Consider the following 20,050-nt stretch of genomic DNA (forward strand, 5'->3'; position numbering starts at 1 on the left):
GAGAGAGGAAAAGACAAGAGAGAGACAGAGAGACAGAGAGAGAGGAAAAGACAAGAGAGACAGAGAGAGAGAGAGGAAAAGACAAGAGAGAGACAGAGAGGAAAAGACAAGAGAGAGACAGAGAGAGAGACAGGAAAAGACAAGAGAGAGACAGAGAGACAAGAGAGACAGAGAGACAGAGAGGAGGAAAAGACAAGAGAGACAGAGAGAGGAGGAGAGAGGAAAAGACAAGAGAGAGACAGAGAGAGGAGGAGAGAGGAAAAGACAAGAGAGAGAGAGAGAGAGAGAGGAGGAGAGAGGAAAATACAAGAGAGAGACAGAGAGAGAGGAGGAGAGAGGAAAAGACAAGAGAGAGACAGAGAGACAGAGAGAGAGGAAAAGACAAGAGAGAGACAGAGAGAGAGGAAAAGACAAGAGACAGAGACAGAGAGAGAGAGAGGAAAAGACAAGAGAGAGACAGAGAGACAGAGAGAGAGAGAGGAAAAGACAAGAGAGAGACAGAGAGAGAGGAAAAGACAAGAGACAGAGAGAGAGAGAGGAAAAGACAAGACAGAGAGAGAGAGGAGAGGAAAAGACAAGAGAGAGACAGAGAGAGAGAGAGGAGAGAGGAAAAGACAAGAGAGAGACAGAGAGACAGAGGAGAGAGGAAAAGACAAGAGAGAGACAGAGAGAGAGAGAGGAAAAGACAAGAGAGACAGAGAGAGAGAGAGAGAGGAGAGAGGAAAAGACAAGAGAGAGACAGAGAGACAGAGGAGGAGAGAGGAAAAGACAAGAGAGAGACAGCGAGACAGAGGAGGAGAGAGGAAAAGACAAGAGAGAGACAGAGAGACAGAGGAGGAGAGAGGAAAAGACAAGAGAGAGACAGAGAGACAGGAAAAGACAAGAGAGAGACAGAGAGACAGAGAGAGAGGAAAAGACAAGAGAGAGACAGAGAGAGGAGGAGAGAGGAAAAGACAAGAGAGAGACAGAGAGACAGAGGAGGAGAGAGGAAAAGACAAGAGAGAGACAGAGAGACAGGAAAAGACACAGGGAGAGAGAGAGAGAGAGAGAGAGAGGTCACGATCAGATGAGCTCCTGCATTTTTCTGCATTTTCTTTAAAAAAGATACATTTAGAGTTAGATAAACTTGGATTTTTTGTCAGGAACCCATACAGGATGCTACCCTCTACAACATAACCCTCACTTCAAATCAAAACTCAATACCTACAACCTGATTTTGGACGGATTTACGGAATCACCTGGAAGGTTCACATCTACCAAGGATTAATTATTCTATACAGCAAATCCTCTGGAAAACAACAGAAACCTGAGAACACCACCCAACCTGGAACTGAGTGAGTAATGTTTAGTCTGAAACTATATTTGATTTCCAAAAGCCAAGAAGAACAATACATGACACTACTTTATAAGGACTGAATAGTAACATATTTCTGCCAAGCTTGATACAGCTTCAACTAGCACTTAAGTGTCAAGTGAGAGGTGTCAAAGCCCATTAGCCCAACAATGGCAGGAGAGTCGAATAGTCTACCCCAACCAAATGGAGAGGCCTTAGAAGCTGCCTCCCGCTGTTCAGAAGTAATTAAAATACAGTACCCTGTGCATGTAAAAAATGACAAGACAAGAAAAGATCACAAAATGAAGCTCCTTATGGAAAATCAAGAGACACTTTTTGCTGACTATTACAAAAATGGGAACATCAGCAACCTTATCTTCCACACAAACCATCCCCAGGCATGGCACAGTGCTATATTAGCACACTACCCCTCTGTTAAGAGAGGGGGGGTTAACGAGGGGTGGAAACTCAGGATTCTTGACAACGAGGACGAGGAGTCAGCTAATATAAACCTATATAAGTCTGGAACAGTATTGGTACAGGGCAACCACAAACAGTTTCAGCTGGACTTTCACCTAATCAAAGAATTAGCCCAGCAGGAGAAGCTCTCCCTTGATAAAGATACCCCCACCCCAAGTGGGTCAGACCAAATCTCTTCACCATATAACCCCACAGACGAGCAACCCTCAGCAGACAGTCAACCTCCCAGTACAGAGTACTTCTCCCTCATTGAAATGAAGGATAAATTCACCCAGCTGGAGGTAAGGCAGGTGGAGCTGGAACAGCAGGTGATCACACTCCAGTCAACACAGACCCAGACAACAGTCCAGCACAACAACACCCCCTTAACCAGACCTGGAGAGCTGGAGGTGGAGAAAGACATATCTGCACTATGGACAGTGGTGAGACAACATCAACAGGAGAAAGAGCAGGAGCAGGAGAAGAACAGAGCACTAGAGGAGAGGATCAGACTGCTGGAGGAGAGGTTGAGGGGGATGGCATGTGACAGAGAACAACCCACTAGGGAGGTGGCCATCCCCACAGAGACGCCAGCAGAACAGCCCACCTCAGCACCCGACAAAAGTCTCGACACCACAGCAGAACAGTCCACACCAGACCCTGACCATAGAAACGATATCACAACAGAACAGACAAAAGAAAAACCCCAAGCCCAGCAGCTCTCACCCCCCCTGAGCACCCCCCCTGTCAGCCACCCTGATAGCCCTCCTGACAACCCCCCCACACCCACTGAGGACAAACACAAGACACAGATTGTCCTTCTTATGGACTCAAATGGGAAATATATAGAAAAAAAACAACTTTTTCCCAAACACAGTGTGTCTAAACTCTGGTGTCCAAACACCCAGCGCGCCCTAGACCTTCTGTCTGAGGACAAACTAGGCTCACCTAGCCACATAATAATACACACAGGCACAAACGACCTGAGAGCACAGCAGGAAAGGGTGGCCACAGCACTGAAGGGAGTGATTGAAAAAGCTTCTTCTACTTTCCCCAACGCACAAGTGGTTATCTCCACCCTGCTACCACGAAAAGACTTCCACCCTGCTACAATACAGCGGGTAAACGCAAGCATTTCCCGTGACTGTGCCTCAAAACCAAATGTTTTTCTGGCCCACCACTCCACCCTGGACTTGAACAGCCTCTATGACCAGGTCCACCTCTACAAGGCAGCAGTGCCCACCTTTGCCCGGACTCTAAAGGACATCGCTCTCAAACGAAGCCCCAACACTTCACACAGGAGCAAGAGATCAATAGACACCCCACCCAGACCAGCGAGACACCCTCCAAGACCTCCAGGACCCCCCCCTGGACCTACACACCCCCCCCACATCAACCATGCCCACACCCAATTTAGGCCCCCTCAGATCAGACCCATGCCACTCCTGCCCACCCCATGCACCCCACCCCCGCAAAGAGGGCATCAACATGGAAGTCACACATACGCCCAGGTAGTGAGCGGGCAAACAGGCCCAACCCCCACTCTTACACTCGCCCAAGCCAACGGCATGTACCAGATGCTCAGCAGGCTCTGCTCACACTTACTGGCCTGAGGCCAAACCCCGACCAACAACATTGGACACTTTATGGAACAAAAAGCCTTCACTATATCATCCTGGAATATCCAAGGCCTGAGGTCATCTGCCTTTGGCCTAAAGAGCAGGAACCCGGACTTCACCAAAGAAATCGGTAATGCAGACATTGTCATCCTGCAAGAAACATGGTATAGAGGAGACGGACCCACTGGTTGCCCTCTAGGTTACAGAGAGCTGGTAGTCCCATCCACCAAACTACCAGGTGTGAAACAGGGAAGGGACTCAGGGGGAATGCTAATTTGGTATAGAGCAGACCTAACTCACTCCATTAAATTAATCAAAACAGGAACATTTTACATTTGGCTAGAAATTCAAAAGGAAATTATCTTAACAGAGAAAAATGTCCTCCTGTGTGCTACCTATATCCCCCCACTAGAATCCCCATACTTTAATGAAGACAGCTTCTCCATCCTGGAGGGGGAAATCAATCATTTCCAGGCCCAGGGACATGTATTAGTCTGTGGCGACCTAAATGCCAGAACTGGACAGGAACCTGACACCCTCAGCACACAGGGGGACAAACACCTACCTGGAGGTGACAGCATTCCCTCCCCCATATGCCCACCTAGGCACAACTATGACAACATAACCAACAAAAACAGGTCACAACTCCTGCAGCTCTGTCGCACGCTGGGTATGTACATAGTCAATGGTAGGCTTCGAGGGGACTCCTATGGTAGGTACACCTATAGCTCATCTCTTGGCAGTAGCACTGTAGACTACTTTATCACTGACCTCAACCCAGAGTCTCTCAGAGCGTTCACAGTCAGCCCACTGACACCCCTATCAGACCACAGCAAAATCACAGTCTACTTGAACAGAGCAATACTCAATCATGAGGCATCAAAGCCAAAGGAACTGAGTAACATTAAGAAATGCTATAGATGGAAGGAATGCAGTTTGGAAACCTACCAAAAAACAATTAGGCAACAGCAAATTCAATCCCTTTTAGACAACTTCCTGGGTAAAACGTTCCACTGCAATAGTGAAGGTGTAAACTTGGCAGTAGAAAATCTTAACAGTATATTTGACCTCTCAGCTTCCCTATCAAATCTAAAAATCTCAAATAGAAAACCGAAGAAAATGAACAACAATGACAAATGGTTTGATAAAGAATGCAAAAATCTAAGAAATAAATTGAGAAACCTGTCCAACCAAAAACATAGAGACCCGGAAAACCTGAGTCTACGCCTTCACTATGGTGAATCACTAAAACAATACAGAAATACACTACGGAACAAGAAGGAACAGCACGTCAGAAATCAGCTCAATGTAATTGAAGAATCCATAGACTCTAACCAATTCTGGGAAAATTGGAAAACACTAAACAAACAACAACACGAAGAATTATCTATCCAAAATGGAGATGTATGGGTAAACCACTTCTCCAATCTTTTTGGCTCTATAACAAAGAATAAAGAGCAAAAACATATACATGATCAAATACAAATCCTAGAATCAACTATTAAAGACTACCAGAACCCACTGGATTCTCCAATTACCTTGAATGAGTTACAGGACAAAATAAAAACCCTCCAACCCAAAAAGGCCTGTGGTGTTGATGGTATCCTTAATGAAATGATCAAATATACAGACAACAAATTCCAATTGGCTATATTAAAACTCTTTAACATCGTCCTTAGCTCTGGCATCTTCCCCAATATTTGGAACCAAGGACTGATCACCCCAATCCACAAAAGTGGAGACAAATTTGACCCCAATAACTACCGTGGAATATGCGTCAACAGTAACCTTGGGAAAATACTCTGCATTATCATTAACAGCAGACTCGTACATTTCCTCAATGAAAACAATGTACTGAGCAAATGTCAAATTGGCTTTTTACCAAATTACCGTACAACAGACCATGTATTCACCCTACACACCCTAATTGACAACCAAACAAACCAAAACAAAGGCAAAGTCTTCTCATGCTTTGTTGATTTCAAAAAAGCCTTCGACCCAATTTGGCATGAGGGTCTGCTATACAAATTGATGGAAAGTGGTGTTGGGGGTAAAACATACGACATCATAAAATCCATGTACACAAACAACAAGTGTGCGGTTAAAATTGGCAAAAAACACACACATTTCTTCACACAGGGTCGTGGGGTGAGACAGGGATGCAGCTTAAGCCCCACCCTCTTCAACATATATATCAACGAATTGGCGCGGGCACTAGAACAGTCTGCAGCACCCGGTCTCACCCTACTAGAATCCGAAGTCAAATGTCTACTGTTTGCTGATGATCTGGTGCTTCTGTCACCAACCAAGGAGGGCCTACAGCAGCACCTAGATCTTCTGCACAGATTCTGTCAGACCTGGGCCCTGACAGTAAATCTCAGTAAGACCAAAATAATGGTGTTCCAAAAAAGGTCCAGTCGCCAGGACCACAAATTCCATCTAGACACCGTTGCCCTAGAGCACACAAAAAACTATACATACCTCGGCCTAAACATCAGCACCACAGGTAGCTTCCACAGAGCTGTGAACGATCTGAGAGACAAGGCAAGAAGGGCATTCTATGCCATCAAAAGGAACATAAATTTCAACATACCAATTAGGATCTGGCTAAAAATACTTGAATCAGTCATAGAGCCCATTGCCCTTTATGGTTGTGAGGTCTGGGGTCCGCTCACCAACCAAGATTTCACAAAATGGGACAAACACCAAATTGAGACTCTGCATGCAGAATTCTGCAAAAATATCCTCCGTGTACAACGTAGAACACCAAATAATGCATGCAGAGCAGAATTAGGCCGATACCCACTAATTATCAAAATCCAGAAAAGAGCCGTTAAATTCTACAACCACCTAAAAGGAAGCGATTCCCAAACCTTCCATAACAAAGCCATCACCTACAGAGAGATGAACCTGGAGAAGAGTCCCCTAAGCAAGCTGGTCCTAGGGCTCTGTTCACAAACACAAACACACCCCACAGAGCCCCAGGACAACAGCACAATTAGACCCAACCAAATCATGAGAAAACAAAAAGATAATTACTTGACACATTGGAAAGAATTAACAAAAAAACAGAGCAAACTAGAATGCTATTTGGCCCTAAACAGAGAGTATACAGTGGCAGAATACCTAACCACTGTGACTGACCCAAACTTAAGGAAAGCTTTGACTATGTACAGACTCAGTGAGCATAGCCTTGCTATTGAGAAAGGCCGCCGTAGGCAGACATGGCTCTCAAGAGAAGACAGGCTATGTGCTCACTGCCCACAAAATGAGGTGGAAACTGAGCTGCACTTCCTAACCTCCTGCCCAATGTATGACCATATTAGAGAGACATATTTCCCTCAGATTACACAGATCCACAAAGAATTCGAAAACAAATCCAATTTTGATAAACTCCCATATCTACTGGGTGAAATTCCACAGTGTGCCATCACAGCAGCAAGATTTGTGACCTGTTGCCACAAGAAAAGGGCAACCAGTGAAGAACAAACACCATTGGTACAACCCATAAATACAACCCATATTTATGTTTATTTATTTTAACTTGTGTGCTTTAACCATTTGTACATTGTTACAACACTGCATATATATAATATGACATTTGTAATGTCTTTATTGTTTTGAAACGTCTGTATGTGTAATGTTTACTGTTCATTTTTATTGTTTATTTGACTTTTGTATATTATCTACCTCACTTGCTTTGGCAATGTTAACACATGTTTCCCATGCCAATAAAGCCCCTTGAATTGAATTGAGAGGAGGAGAGAGGAAAAGACAAGAGAGAGACAGAGAGAGGAGGAGAGAGGAAAAGACAAGAGAGAGAAAGAGAGACGAAAAGACAAGAGAGAGAAAGAGAGACAGAGAGAGTGGAAAAGACAAGAGAGAGACAGAGAGAGTGGAAAAGACAAGAGAGAGACAGAGAGAGTGGAAAAGACAAGAGAGAGACAGAGAGAGAGGAAAAGACAAGAGAGAGACAGAGAGAGAGGAAAAGACAAGAGAGAGACAAAGAGAGAGGAAAAGACAAGAGAGAGACAAAGAGAGAGGAAAAGACAAGAGAGAGACAAAGAGAGAGAGAGAGAGAGAGAGAGAGAGAGAGAGAGAGAGAGAGAGAGAGAGAGACAGAGACAGAGACAGAGACAGAGACAAAGAGAGAGAGAGAGAGAGAGAGAGAGAGAGAGAGAGAGAGAGAGGAAAAGACAAGAGAGAGACAGAGAGAGAGAGAGACAGAGAGAGAGAGAGAGAGAGAGAGAGAGAGAGAGAGAGAGAGAGAGAGAGAGAGGAAAAGACAAGAGAGAGACAAAGAGAGAGAGAAGAAAAGACAAGAGAGAGACAAAGAGAGAGAGAGAGAGAGAGAGAGAGAGAGAGAGAGAGAGAGAGAGAGAGAGAGAAAAAGACAAGAGAGAGACAGAGAGACAGAGAGACAAAGAGAGAGACAGAGAGACAAAGAGAGAGAGAGAGAGAGAGAGAGAGAGAGAGAGAGAGAGAGAGAGAGAGAGAGAGAGAGAGAGAGAGAGAGAAGAGAGAGACAGAGAGACAGAGAGACAGAGAGAGAGAGAGAGAGAGAGAGAGAGAGAGAGAGAGAGAGGAAAAGACAAGAGAGAGACAGAGAGAAGGGAAAAGATTGAAGAGAGATGAGGGGAGAAAGAGAGAGAGAGAGGGAGGGAGGAAGAAAGGCAGAGATCATACATTTGAAATACTGCAAAGCTCTTGTTCCATATCTTCTGCAGGGTGTGTACACTTGACTTCTGCATAACCCCTTGTTTGTCGTCATCCCATAGACAACCCCAGGGACTAGATTATCACTGTACACACACATGATAACTAAAGCCTGCAGCTGCACCAGTCCTCTCCTCTGAAGGGAGCAGATAACACTACTTCCCCTCTCTTTCTCTCTCTTTATTCCCCCTCTCTTCTCTCAAAGCTGATTTAGGAAAGGCTTTAAAAAGACAGTCAAGCTGACCTCTACAGGTGAGTATAGGTGAGACACCCCAGTGTGACAGAGCAGTGTCTCTCCTCTCAGGGAGGAGGGGAAGGGAGGGACTGTATGGAGAGTATAAAGACTAGGGATAGTAAAAGGGACATAAGGGTCCATACCTTCCAGAAAGATGTCCTGCTCTGGCAGGAAGAATCCTCCAACACAGCAGGCCAACAAGGCTATGAACTTCAGGAACCAAAACCTGTCAGAGAGAGAGAGAGAGACAAACATCACTACACACACACAGATTAATAAACAGATTCACACACACACACGATACTGTAGACAGTGCACGTACCCGTTGTGTATGGCGGCGCGGCAGCCAGTGGCAGAGTTGACTCGTAGGGTGAAGATACAGAAGAATAAGAAGAAGCAGGCCATGCCGAAGCAGACCTTGTACACAGCAGAGTAACCCACCAAGGTAGAGCAGTTCTCACCAGCATTCAGCTTCTCACACAGGTCCCTGTATAACGGGATCTAAAACACAGAGACAGACAGAGAGACAGACAGACAGACAGAGAGACAGACAGACAGACAGACAGACAGACAGACAGAGAGAAAGAGAGAGACAGAGAGACACAGAAACAGAGAGAGAGGATCAAGCCTCTGGAGGATTGATCATTTGGTACAAATCCGAACTACAAAATCTAATTGATCCCCCCAAAATTGGTAAATATTACATTTGGTTAAAACTGAAAAAAGAACTTGTAATGACAGAAAAAGATGTGTTCCTTTGCGCAATACATATCCCCCCCTCAGAATCCCCGTATTACTCAGAGGAGATCTTCCCCACCCTTGAGGAAGAGACGTGCCATTTCCAGGCCCAGGGAAATGTGCTCATCTGTGGGGACACAAATGCGCGCAAGGGAACACTACCTGATCTAACGAGCACACAGGAACACTACCTGATCTAACGAGCACACAGGAACACTACCTGATCTAACGAGCACACAGGAACACTACCTGATCTAACGAGCACACAGGAACACTACCTGATCTAACGACCACAAGGGAACACTACCTGATCTAACGAGCACACGAGGGGACAGCTTTATTACAGGCCATACTGTTTCTAACTGCCTTCATCTCCCCCATAGAAACAACAGTGACAGCACCGTCAACAAAAACGGAAGGGATCTGTTGCAGCTCTGTAGAAGCCTGGGTCTGTACTAGAGGTCGACCGATTATGATTTTTCAATGCCGATACCGATTATTGGAGGACCAAAAAATGCCGATACTGATTAATCGGACGTTTTTTAAATGTATTTGTAATAATGACAATTACAACAATACTGAATGAACACTTATTTTAACTTAATATAATACATCATTAAAATCAATTTAGCCTCAAATAAATAATGAAACATGTTCAATTTGGTTTAAATAATGCAAAAACAAAGTGTTGGAGAAGAAAGTAAAAGTGCAATATGTGCCATGTAAGAAAGCTAACGTTTAAGTTCCTTGCTCAGAACATGAGAACATATGAAAGCTGGTGGTTCCTTTTAACATGAGTCTTCAATATTCCCAGTTAAGAAGTTTTAGGTTGTAGTTATTATAGGAATTATAGGACTATTTCTCTCTATACGATTTGTATTTCATATACCTTTGACTATTGGATGTTCTTATAGGCACTTTAGTATTGCCAGTGGAACAGTATAGCTTCCATCCCTCTCCTCGCCGCTACCTGGGCTAGAACCAGGAACACATCGACAACAGCCACCCTCGAAGCAGCGTTACCCATGCAGAGCAAGGGGAACAACTACTCCAAGTCTCAGAGCGAGTGACGTTTGAAACGCTATTAGCGCGCACCCCGCTAACTAGCTAGCCATTTCACATCGGTTACACCAGCCTAATCTCGGGAGTTGATAGGCTTGAATTCATAAACAGCTTAAAGCTTGAAGCACAGCGAAGAGCTGCTGGCAAAACGCACAAAAGTGCTGTTTGAATGAATGCTTACGAGCCTGCTGGTGCCTACCACCGCTCAGTCAGACTGCTCTATCAAATCATAGACTTAATTATAACATAATAACACACAGAAATACGAGCCTTAGGTCATTAATATGGTCGAATCCGGAAACTATCATCTCGAAAACAAAACATTTATTCTTTCAGTGAAATACGGAACCGTTCCGTATTTTATCTAACAGGTGGCATCCATCAGTCTAAATATTCCTGTTACATTGCACAACCTTCAATGTTATGTCATAATTACGTAAAATTCTGGCAAATTAGTTCGCAATGAGCCAGGCGGCCCAAACTGTTGCATATACCCTGACTCTGCGTGCAATGAACGCAAGAGAAGTGACACAATTTCACCTGGTTAATATTGCCTGCTAACCTGGATGTCTTTTAGCTAAATATGCAGGTTTAAAAATATATACTTCTGTGTATTGATTTTAAGAAAGGCGTTGATGTTTATGGTTAGGTACACGTTGGAGCAACGACAGTCCTTTTTCGCGAATGCGCGCTGCATCGATTATATGCAACGCAGGACACGCTAGATAAACTAGTAATATCATCAACCATGTGTAGTTATAACTAGTGATTATGATTGATTGTTTTTATAAGATAAGTTTGATGCTAGCTAGCAACTGTCCGTGGCTTCTTACTGCATTCGCGTAACAGGCGGGCTCCTCGTGAGGCAGGTGGTTAGAGCATTGGACTAGTTAACCGTAAGGTTGCAAGATTGAATCCCTGAGCTGACAAGGTAAAAATCTGTCGTTCTGCCCCTGAACAAGGCAGTTAACTTCTTGAGAATACAGGGGGTGCTATTTTCCATTAGCATAATTTGCTCTACAGATTAAACTGCCTCTTATTCAATTATTGCTCTTACTATATGCATATAAATAATACCATTGGAAAGAAAACAATCTCTAGTTTCTAAAACCGTTTCAATTTTGTCTCTGAGTGATACAGAAGTCATTTCACAGCACTTTCCATGACCAAGAACATAAAATCAAGATGTGTTATGCTGGCTTCAAAGCTCTGCCTATATATGGTCGTGCCCCCTATGACCAGAAACACACTTCATTCGCCTTCCTCTGGTTGTCAAGAGGACGTCAGAGGAGAAATTCTTTGTTTATCTGGGACTGACGTGAAATAGGACCCATTTCTTTGGCGTGACCGACAACTTCCGGTTTACTGAATCGCTCGAATTTGAGCTGCGATTGTGTACTGTTTTGCTGGCGTTATGTATGAAAACTATCTCCGTGTCGAATTTTGTTTGATACATGTGACCATATCATCGTAATGTATGTTTTTTCAATATAGTTTAATCAGATTATTTGAATTTTTCCGGGAGTTTTGCGGTGTTCCGTTGTCGGATTGTATTTACGTTTGAGAAATCCGTGCCACTCGACCGGTACCTGTGCTAAATGGAGTGGGAAAGGAACATTTCTGAACGGAACCAACGACTCATCTTGACAAAGGACACTTTGAGCAACATTCTGATGAAAGATCAGCCATAGTAAGACCCAATTTACGATGTTATATCATATCTGTTGTGCATGTGAACTGGCCGTGGGCGCCTAGCCGAATCTGCCTGGTATAGCTATGCTAATTTAGCGCAACATTTTGTTTTCGTTATAAAACATTTCATAAATCTGAAATATTGTTTGGATTCACCAGATGTTGGGCTTTCAATATCTGTACGCTGTGTATTTTTCTGAAATGTTTTAAAATTAGTAATTAGTTATATGACGTTGGTCTCTGTAATTGTTCTGGCTTGGTCGGCACCTTTTCAGATTGCAGCTGCAATGTAGAACTGTGATTTATACCTGAAAAATGCACATTTAAAAAAAAAAAACTATGCAATTCCATAAATATGTTATCAGACTGTCATCTTATGAAGTTGTTTCTTGGTTAGTGGCTATATATTTTTTTATTTCGTCGAATTAGTGATAGCTACTGACGCAGGAAAAGGCTGTTGGGAGTAAAAATATCGTGTCCTTTGCTAACGTGGTTAGCTAATAGATTTACATATTGTGTCTTCCCTGTAAAACATTTTAAAAATCTGAAATGGTGGCTTTATTCACAAGACCTGTATCTTTCATCTGGTGTCTTAGACTTGTGATTTAATGATATTTAGATGCTACAAGTTACTTGTGACGCTATGCTAGCTATGCTACTCAGTGGGGTGGGGGGTGGGGGGTGCTACCGGATCAGGGTTGGTGACTCGTGAGAAGTTAACTCACCGTTCCTAGGCCGTCATTGAAAATAAGAATGTGTTCTTAACTGACTTGCCTAGTTAAATAAAGGTGTAAACATTTTTTTTTAAATAATAATAAAAAAAAAAAAAAAATTGGCAAAATCTGCGTCCAAAATTACCGATTTCCGATTGTTATGAAAACTTGAAATCGGCCCTAATTAATTGGCCATTCCGATTAATCGGTCGACATCTAGTCTGTACTTTGTCAATGGTAGGTTACGGGGGGACTCTCTCTACTGCTCACCTCTTGGCCACAGTACAGTAGACTATGTGATCACAGACACTGACCCCTTCTCTCTCAGCTCATTCACTGTCAAGCCACTAACACCACTACATCACAGCCAAATTAGGTTGTATTCCTCAAAAGAACAGACATGGAAACAACCACACATTCACAGCCCAGTAAGCTGTACAACATCAGACATTCATACAGATGGGCCCAAAACAGCACAGAAGTATACCAGAAAGCAACCTGTAACCAAAATATCCAAACACTCTTAGATAACTATCTGGATACCACATTCACTCACAGTAAAGAAGGCATCAATCTAGCAGTACAAAACATCAACTATATATTCAGGCAAAAGAAGCACAATCGAAATTGAGAAAAAACAAAACAAAAAAGATCAGATTGTAACGGCTGTCAATGTCGTTCTCCTCCTCAGACGAGGAGGAGCATGGATCGGACCAAGATGCGGAGTAGGAGGTATTCATGATTTTAATGGCAAACCAACAAACACTACAAATAAACAAAACAACAAACGTGACTAACCTGCAACAGTCCTGTGTGGCCCAAACGCTAACACAGGAAACAAACACCCACAAAACACCAGTGAAACCCTGGCTGCCTTAGTATGACTCTCAATCAGAGACAAACGATACACACCTGTCTCTAATTGAGAATCATACCAGGCCGAACACAAAACCCAACATAGAAATAGAAAACCTAGACTGCCCACCCAACACTCACGCCCTGACCAATAAAGACATACAAAACAAGAGAAAACAGGTCAGGAACGTGACATAACCCCCCCCTTAAGGTGCGAACTCCGGGCGCACCAGCACAAAGTCTAGGGGAGGGTCTGGGTGGGCATCTGACCACGGTGGTGGCTCAGGCTCTGGGCGAGGTCCCCACCCCACCATAGTCACTCCCCGCTTCCGTATCCCCCTCCCAATGACCACCCTCCAACTCAACCCACCTAAATGAAGGGGCAGCATCGGGATAAGGGCCAGCACCGGGATAAGGGGCAGCAGCTCCGGGATAAGGGGCAGCAGCTCCGGGATAAGGGGCAGCTCCGGACTGAGTGGCAGCTCCGGACTGAGTGGCAGCTCATGACTGTAGGGCAGCTCATGACTGTAGGGCAGCTCATGACTGTAGGGCAGCTCATGACTGTAGGGCAGCTCATGACTGTAGGGCAGCTCATGACTGTAGGGCAGCTCATGACTGTAGGGCAGCTCATGACTGGAGGGCAGCTCATGACCGTAGGGCAGCTCATGACTGTAGGGCAGCTCATGACTGTAGGGCAGCTCCTGACTGGCTGGCGGCTCTGGCAGCTCCTGACTGGCTGGCGGCTCTGGCAGCTCCTGACTGGCTGGCGGCTCTGGCAGCTCCTGACTGGCTGGCGGCTCTGGCAGCTCCTGACTGGCTGGCGGCTCTGGCAGCTCCTGACTGGCTGGCGGCTCTGGCAGCTCCTGACTGGCTGGCGGCTCTGGCAGCTCCTGACTGGCTGGCGGCTCTGGCAGCTCCTGACTGGCTGGCGTCTCTGGCGGCTCCTGACTGGCTGGCGGCTCTGGCGGCTCCTGACTGACGGACGGCTCTAGCGGCTCCTGACTGACGGACGGCTCTAGCGGCTCCTGACTGACGGACGGCTCTAGCGGCTCCTGACTGACGGACGGCTCTAACGGCTCGGGACAGACGGGCGGCTCTAATGGCTCGTGGCAGACGGATGGCTCAGATGGCGTTGGGCAGACAGATGGCTCAGACGGCGTTGGGCAGACGGATGGCTCAGACGGCGCTGGGCAGACGGATGGCTCAGACGGCGCTGGGCAGACGGATGGCTCAGACGGCGCTGGGCAGACGGATGGCTCAGACGGCGCTGGGCAGACGGATGGCTCAGACGGCGCTGGGCAGACGGATGGCTCAGACGGCGCTGGGCAGACGGATGGCTAAGACGGCGTTGGGCAGACAGATGGCTCAGACGGCGTTGGGCAGACAGATGGCTCAGACGGCGTTGGGCAGACAGATGGCTCAGACGGCGTTGGGCAGACAGATGGCGTTGGGCAGACAGATGGCTCAGACGGCGTTGGGCAGACGGATGGCTCAGACGGCGCTGGGCAGACAGATGGCTCAGACGGCGTTGGGCAGCCGGGCAGTTCAAGCACTGCTGGGCAGACGGGCAGTTCAGGCACCGCTGGGCAGACGGCAGACTCTGGCCGGCTGAGACGCACAATAGGCCTGATGCGTGGTGCCGGAACTGGAGGTACCGGGCTGAGGGCACGCACCTCAGGGCGAGTGCGGGGAGGAGGAACAGGGCTCTGGAGATGCACTGGAAGCCTGGTGCGTGGTGTAGGCACTGGTGGTACTGGGCTGGGGCGGGAAGGTGGCGCCGGATATGCCGGACCGTGAAGGAGGACACGCGCTCTTGAGCACCGAGCCTCTCCAACCTTACCAGGTTGAATGGTCCCCGTAGCCCTGCCAGTGCGGCGAGGTGGAATAGCCCGCACTGGGCTATGCAGGCGAACCGGGGACACCACCTGTAAGGCTGGTGCCATGTACGCCGGCCCGAGGAGACGTACTGGAGGCCAGATACGTTGGGCCGGCTTCATGACATCCGGCTCGATGCCCAACCTAGCCCTCCCAGTGCGGCAAGGTGGAATAGCCCGCACCGGGCTAAGCACGCGTACTGGGGACACCGTGCGCTTTACCGCATAACACGGTGTCTGACCAGTACGACGCCCTCTCACTCCACGGTAAGCCCGGGGAGTTGGCTCAGGTAACCAACCCGGCTTCGCCACACTCCCCTTTAGCCCCCCCCCCAAGAAATCTTTGGGTGAGCCTCTCGGGCTTCCAGCCTCTCTTACGTGCTGCCTCCTCATACCAGCGCTCCTGGGCTGTGGCTGCCTCCTTCTCCTCCCGAGAGCGGCGATTCTCTCCCACCTTAGCCCAGGGTCCTTCTCCGTTGAGTATTTGCTCCCATGTCCATTCCTCTTCTCTCCATTGCTTTTGTTCCTGCCTTCCTTCTCCAATCCGCTTGGTCCTGGTTTGGTGGGTGTTTCTGTAACGGCTGTCAATGTCGTTCTCCTCCTCAGACGAGGAGGAGCATGGATCGGACCAAGATGCGGAGTAGGAGGTATTCATGATTTTAATGGCAAACCAACAAACACTACAAATAAACAAAACAACAAACGTGACTAACCTGCAACAGTCCTGTGTGGCCCAAACGCTAACACAGGAAACAAACACCCACAAAACACCAGTGAAACCCTGGCTGCCTTAGTATGACTCTCAATCAGAGACAAACGATACACACCTGTCTCTAATTGAGAATCATACCAGGCCGAACACAAAACCCAACATAGAAATAGAAAACCTAGACTGCCCACCCAACACTCACGCCCTGACCAATAAAGACATACAAAACAAGAGAAAACAGGTCAGGAACGTGACACAGATGACAACTGGTTTGATGCAGATTGTAAAATTATAAGGAAAAAAGAACACTATCCAACCAAAAGCACAGAGACCCAAATAATGGTGAATTACGCCTTCATTACTGTGAGACTTTAAAAGTCTATAAACGTACACTCAGAACCAAAAAAGCACAGTACAACAGCAAGCAGCTGACACTAATTGAGGAGTCCATAAACACAAACAACTTCTGGCAAAATTGGAAAAAACTAATTACAAAAGAAATCTGCGATACAAAATGGTAACATATGGACAACCCATTTTAAAACACTCTACAACACCGTTCAAATTGACAGAAACGCAGAACAATGCCAAATTCATGAGAAGTTGAATGGATTAGAAAAATCTATAAAGGACAATCAAAATCCATTGGACTCCCCAATTACTGACCAGGAGCTCTATAAGAAACTTCAGGCTCTCAAATAAAATAAAAAAAGCATGCGGACCTGATGGCATCCTAAATGAGATGCTCAAACTCACTAGTGCAAAATTTCAATTGGCTATATTAAAACTGTTTAATTTGATCCTGAGTGTAGGTTATTTCCCTGACATCTGGAATCAAGGACTCATAACCCCAATCTTTAAAAACGGAGACAAATTTGACCCTAACAATTACAGAGGCATTTGTGTGAACAGTAACCTGGGGAAGGTTTTCTGTAGTATTATAAATGTAAGAGTTCTAAACTTCCTTCATAAGCACAATGTCTTGAGTAAAAGCCAAATTGGATTTATACCAAAACATCGCACAACTGATCATATTTACACCCTACACACCCTGATAGATAAACATGTCCACCAAAATAATACCAAAATATACGCTTGCTTTATCGACTTCCAAAAAGCATTTGATTCTATTTGGCATACAGGACTGTTCTACAAAGTTATTGAAAGTGGTGTAGGGGGTAAAACATATGACATAATTAAATTAATGTATACTTGCAATATGTGCAGCATTACAATTGGCAAGAAAATAACAGAATTCTTTAACCAGGGGCGGGGCCTTCGTCAGGGTTGTAATCTGAGCCCTGCACTCTTCAATATTTACATCAACGAATTGGCCACTATTTTAGAAAAATTCTCGGCCCCTGGTGTTAGTCTCCACAATTCAGAGGTTAAATGCCTACTCTTCGCAGATGACCTATGCCTGCTGTCACCCACAGCACATGGCCTACAGCAGAGGCTGGACCTGCTAGAGCAGTACTGCCAGACCTGGGCCCTGGCAGTAAACCCCAAAAAGACTAAAATAATGATTTTACAGAGAAGATCCAGATCTCAGGGAATTAGACCAAAGTTCTCAATTGGTACAAAATATATAGAGTACTGCACACACTACAATTACTTAGGTATAAAAATAAGCTCAACTGGACACCTTAATGAGGCAGTGAATGAACTGAGAGAGAAAGCACGCAGGGCATTCTACGCCATTAAAAAGCAAATTCAAATTGAAATACCTATTAAAATTTGGCTAAAACTAATTGAATATGTCATTGAACCAATTGCACTTTATGGCAGCGAGGTGTGGGGTCTACTTGCAAAACAAGATTTCACCAAATGGGACAAACACCCCATTGAAACCCTGCATGCAGAGTTCTGTAAGATTATCCTACATGTCCAGAGGAAAACTACAAACAATGCATGCAGGGCAGAATTAGGCCAATATCCACTAATAATAAAAACTCAAAAAAGAGCAATTAAGTTTTGGAAAAATCAAAAATACAGTGACCCCATCTCATATCACTACCAAGTCCTGCAATGCCAAGAGCTGAGCAAAGAAAAGAGTCCCCTCATCCAGCTGGTCCTGTGGCTGAGTTCACAAACCTGTTCTACTAACACACTGAAGCCTCAGGACCAGAACATCCAATCAATCAGGATAAACTAAATTACAACACAGTCAAAACAAAACTATATTGCTTATTGGGAAACACAAGCACAAACACAAAGCAAAATGCAGTGCTATCTCGCCCTAAATCGACAGTACACTGTGGCTAAATATTTGACCATGGTTACTGATAAAAACCTTAGAAAAACCATGACAAAGTACAGGATCAGTGAGCACAGCCTTGCCATTGAGAAGGTGTAACGGTTTTCTTCCTGGGATGAAGGAGAGGACCAAAACGCAGCGCGGCTAGTGTTCAACATGTTTAATAAAGAATAATAACGTGAACACTACAAGCTACAAAACAATAAATGTGAAAACCGAAAACAGTCCTATCTGGTGCAGAACACAAAGACAGGAAACAATCACCCACAAACCAACAGTGCAAACAGGCTACCTTAATATGGTTCCCAATCAGAGACAATGACAAACACCTGCCTCTGATTGAGAACCATATTAGGCCAAACAACAAACCCAACATAGAAACACAAAACATAGAATGCCCACCCAGCTCACGTCCTGACCAACTAAACACAGACAAAAAAAAAGGAAATAAGGTCAGGAACGTGACAGAAGGGTAGACACAGGAAAACCTGGCTCCCTGTAGAGGAAAGGCTGTGCAACCACTGCTCAACAGCAGAACCTGAGACGGAGCTGCATTTCCTGACAAAATGTAAAAAATATAAAACAATTAGAGAGTGTCATTTCCCCAAATTTGAAACTCTTATTCAAGGTTTCAAAGACCTCTCTGATGAGAGTAGGCTACCAGTCCTGTTGGGGGAGGACGCAGAGAGCTGTGGGTTGGCAGCGCACTACATTGCTGCCTGCTATGAGTTGAGGAACAGTGTCTGACAAACCAATCAACCTGCACATGTACTCTACTGTATGTTTATTGTTATTGTTGAATGTATGGTTATTTTGACACTTGGTTATTGTTGTTACTGTTGTCCCGTTGACAATTTTGATTCTCATTTTTATATTTATATTGTAAATATCCAAAATAAGCTTTGGCAATATGTACATTGTTACGTCATGCCAATAAAGCAAATTTAATTGAATTGAAAATTGAGAGAGACAAACAGACAGACAGACAGAGAGAAAGAGAGACAGACAGAGACAGAAACAGAGACAGAGAGAGAGAGACAGAGAGAGAGAGAGAGACAGACAGACAGACAGACAGACAGACAGACAGACAGACAGACAGAGACAGACAGAGAGACAGACAGACAGAGAGAGACAGACAGACAGACAGACAGACAGACAGAGACGGAGAAAGATGGAGAGAGACGGAGAGAGACAAGGAGCCATGTTAACACTATAGGTATGGTAATATCACTATTATGGCGGAATGGATTTGTCAAGAAAAATAAATTGGTACAAGTGGCAAACAAAAATGCAGGCACTAGGGAGGAAGGTCTGGGCAGATGAGATGTAGTCATTGTTTATGTGTGTCTGTAAGTTGTTGTTCGTATGTATACGTTTGTATCTGGAGTGGGGAGAAACCTTTTGGGAAAAAATTGAGAAACAAATATTATTCTAATTAAAAAAGGAATGGATCACACAAATCACAGCACGTCTGTATGTGTGTGTGTGTTCCCCAGAGGACAGAGGAGCCCACAGTCTTCAGTCAGAGTAGAGTTAATAGGGTCCATGCTGAGCGTCACGCTTCTAAACAAGCTGCAAAAGGAACAGGCAGCGACACCAAACCCTCTTTCTCTCCACCAAGCCCTATTTCTTTCTCTCCATCAAACCGTCTTTCTCTTTCTCTTCGGCCTGTTACTGAGGCTGTCAGCCACAACAAACAAAGACAGGGATGAATAAATTACCAGCCTGCTTTCAGCAGAGAGAACAAATGACAGAAAGAGAGAAAGAGTGAGAGAGAGAGAGAGAGAG

At 45.2% G+C, this 20,050-nt stretch overlaps 1 protein-coding gene across 1 annotated transcript in view; it reads right to left on the reverse strand.

The window, feature by feature from the left end:
- LOC139545258 (serine incorporator 5-like) overlaps positions 1 to 20,050 on the reverse strand; it is a 59,738-nt gene that overhangs the window by 20,692 nt on the left and 18,996 nt on the right. Inside the window, exons 3-4 of the mRNA XM_071352842.1 lie at positions 8,685 to 8,863; positions 8,506 to 8,588 (exon numbers count right to left, since the gene is read on the reverse strand). Of these exons, the coding sequence (XP_071208943.1) occupies positions 8,506 to 8,588; positions 8,685 to 8,863 (262 nt within the window). The remainder of the gene's footprint in view (positions 1 to 8,505; positions 8,589 to 8,684; positions 8,864 to 20,050) is intronic.

The sequence above is a fragment of the Salvelinus alpinus genome, chromosome 19, assembly GCF_045679555.1.
Source record: "Salvelinus alpinus chromosome 19, SLU_Salpinus.1, whole genome shotgun sequence".
In the NCBI taxonomy this organism is placed as follows: Eukaryota; Metazoa; Chordata; class Actinopteri; order Salmoniformes; family Salmonidae; genus Salvelinus; species Salvelinus alpinus.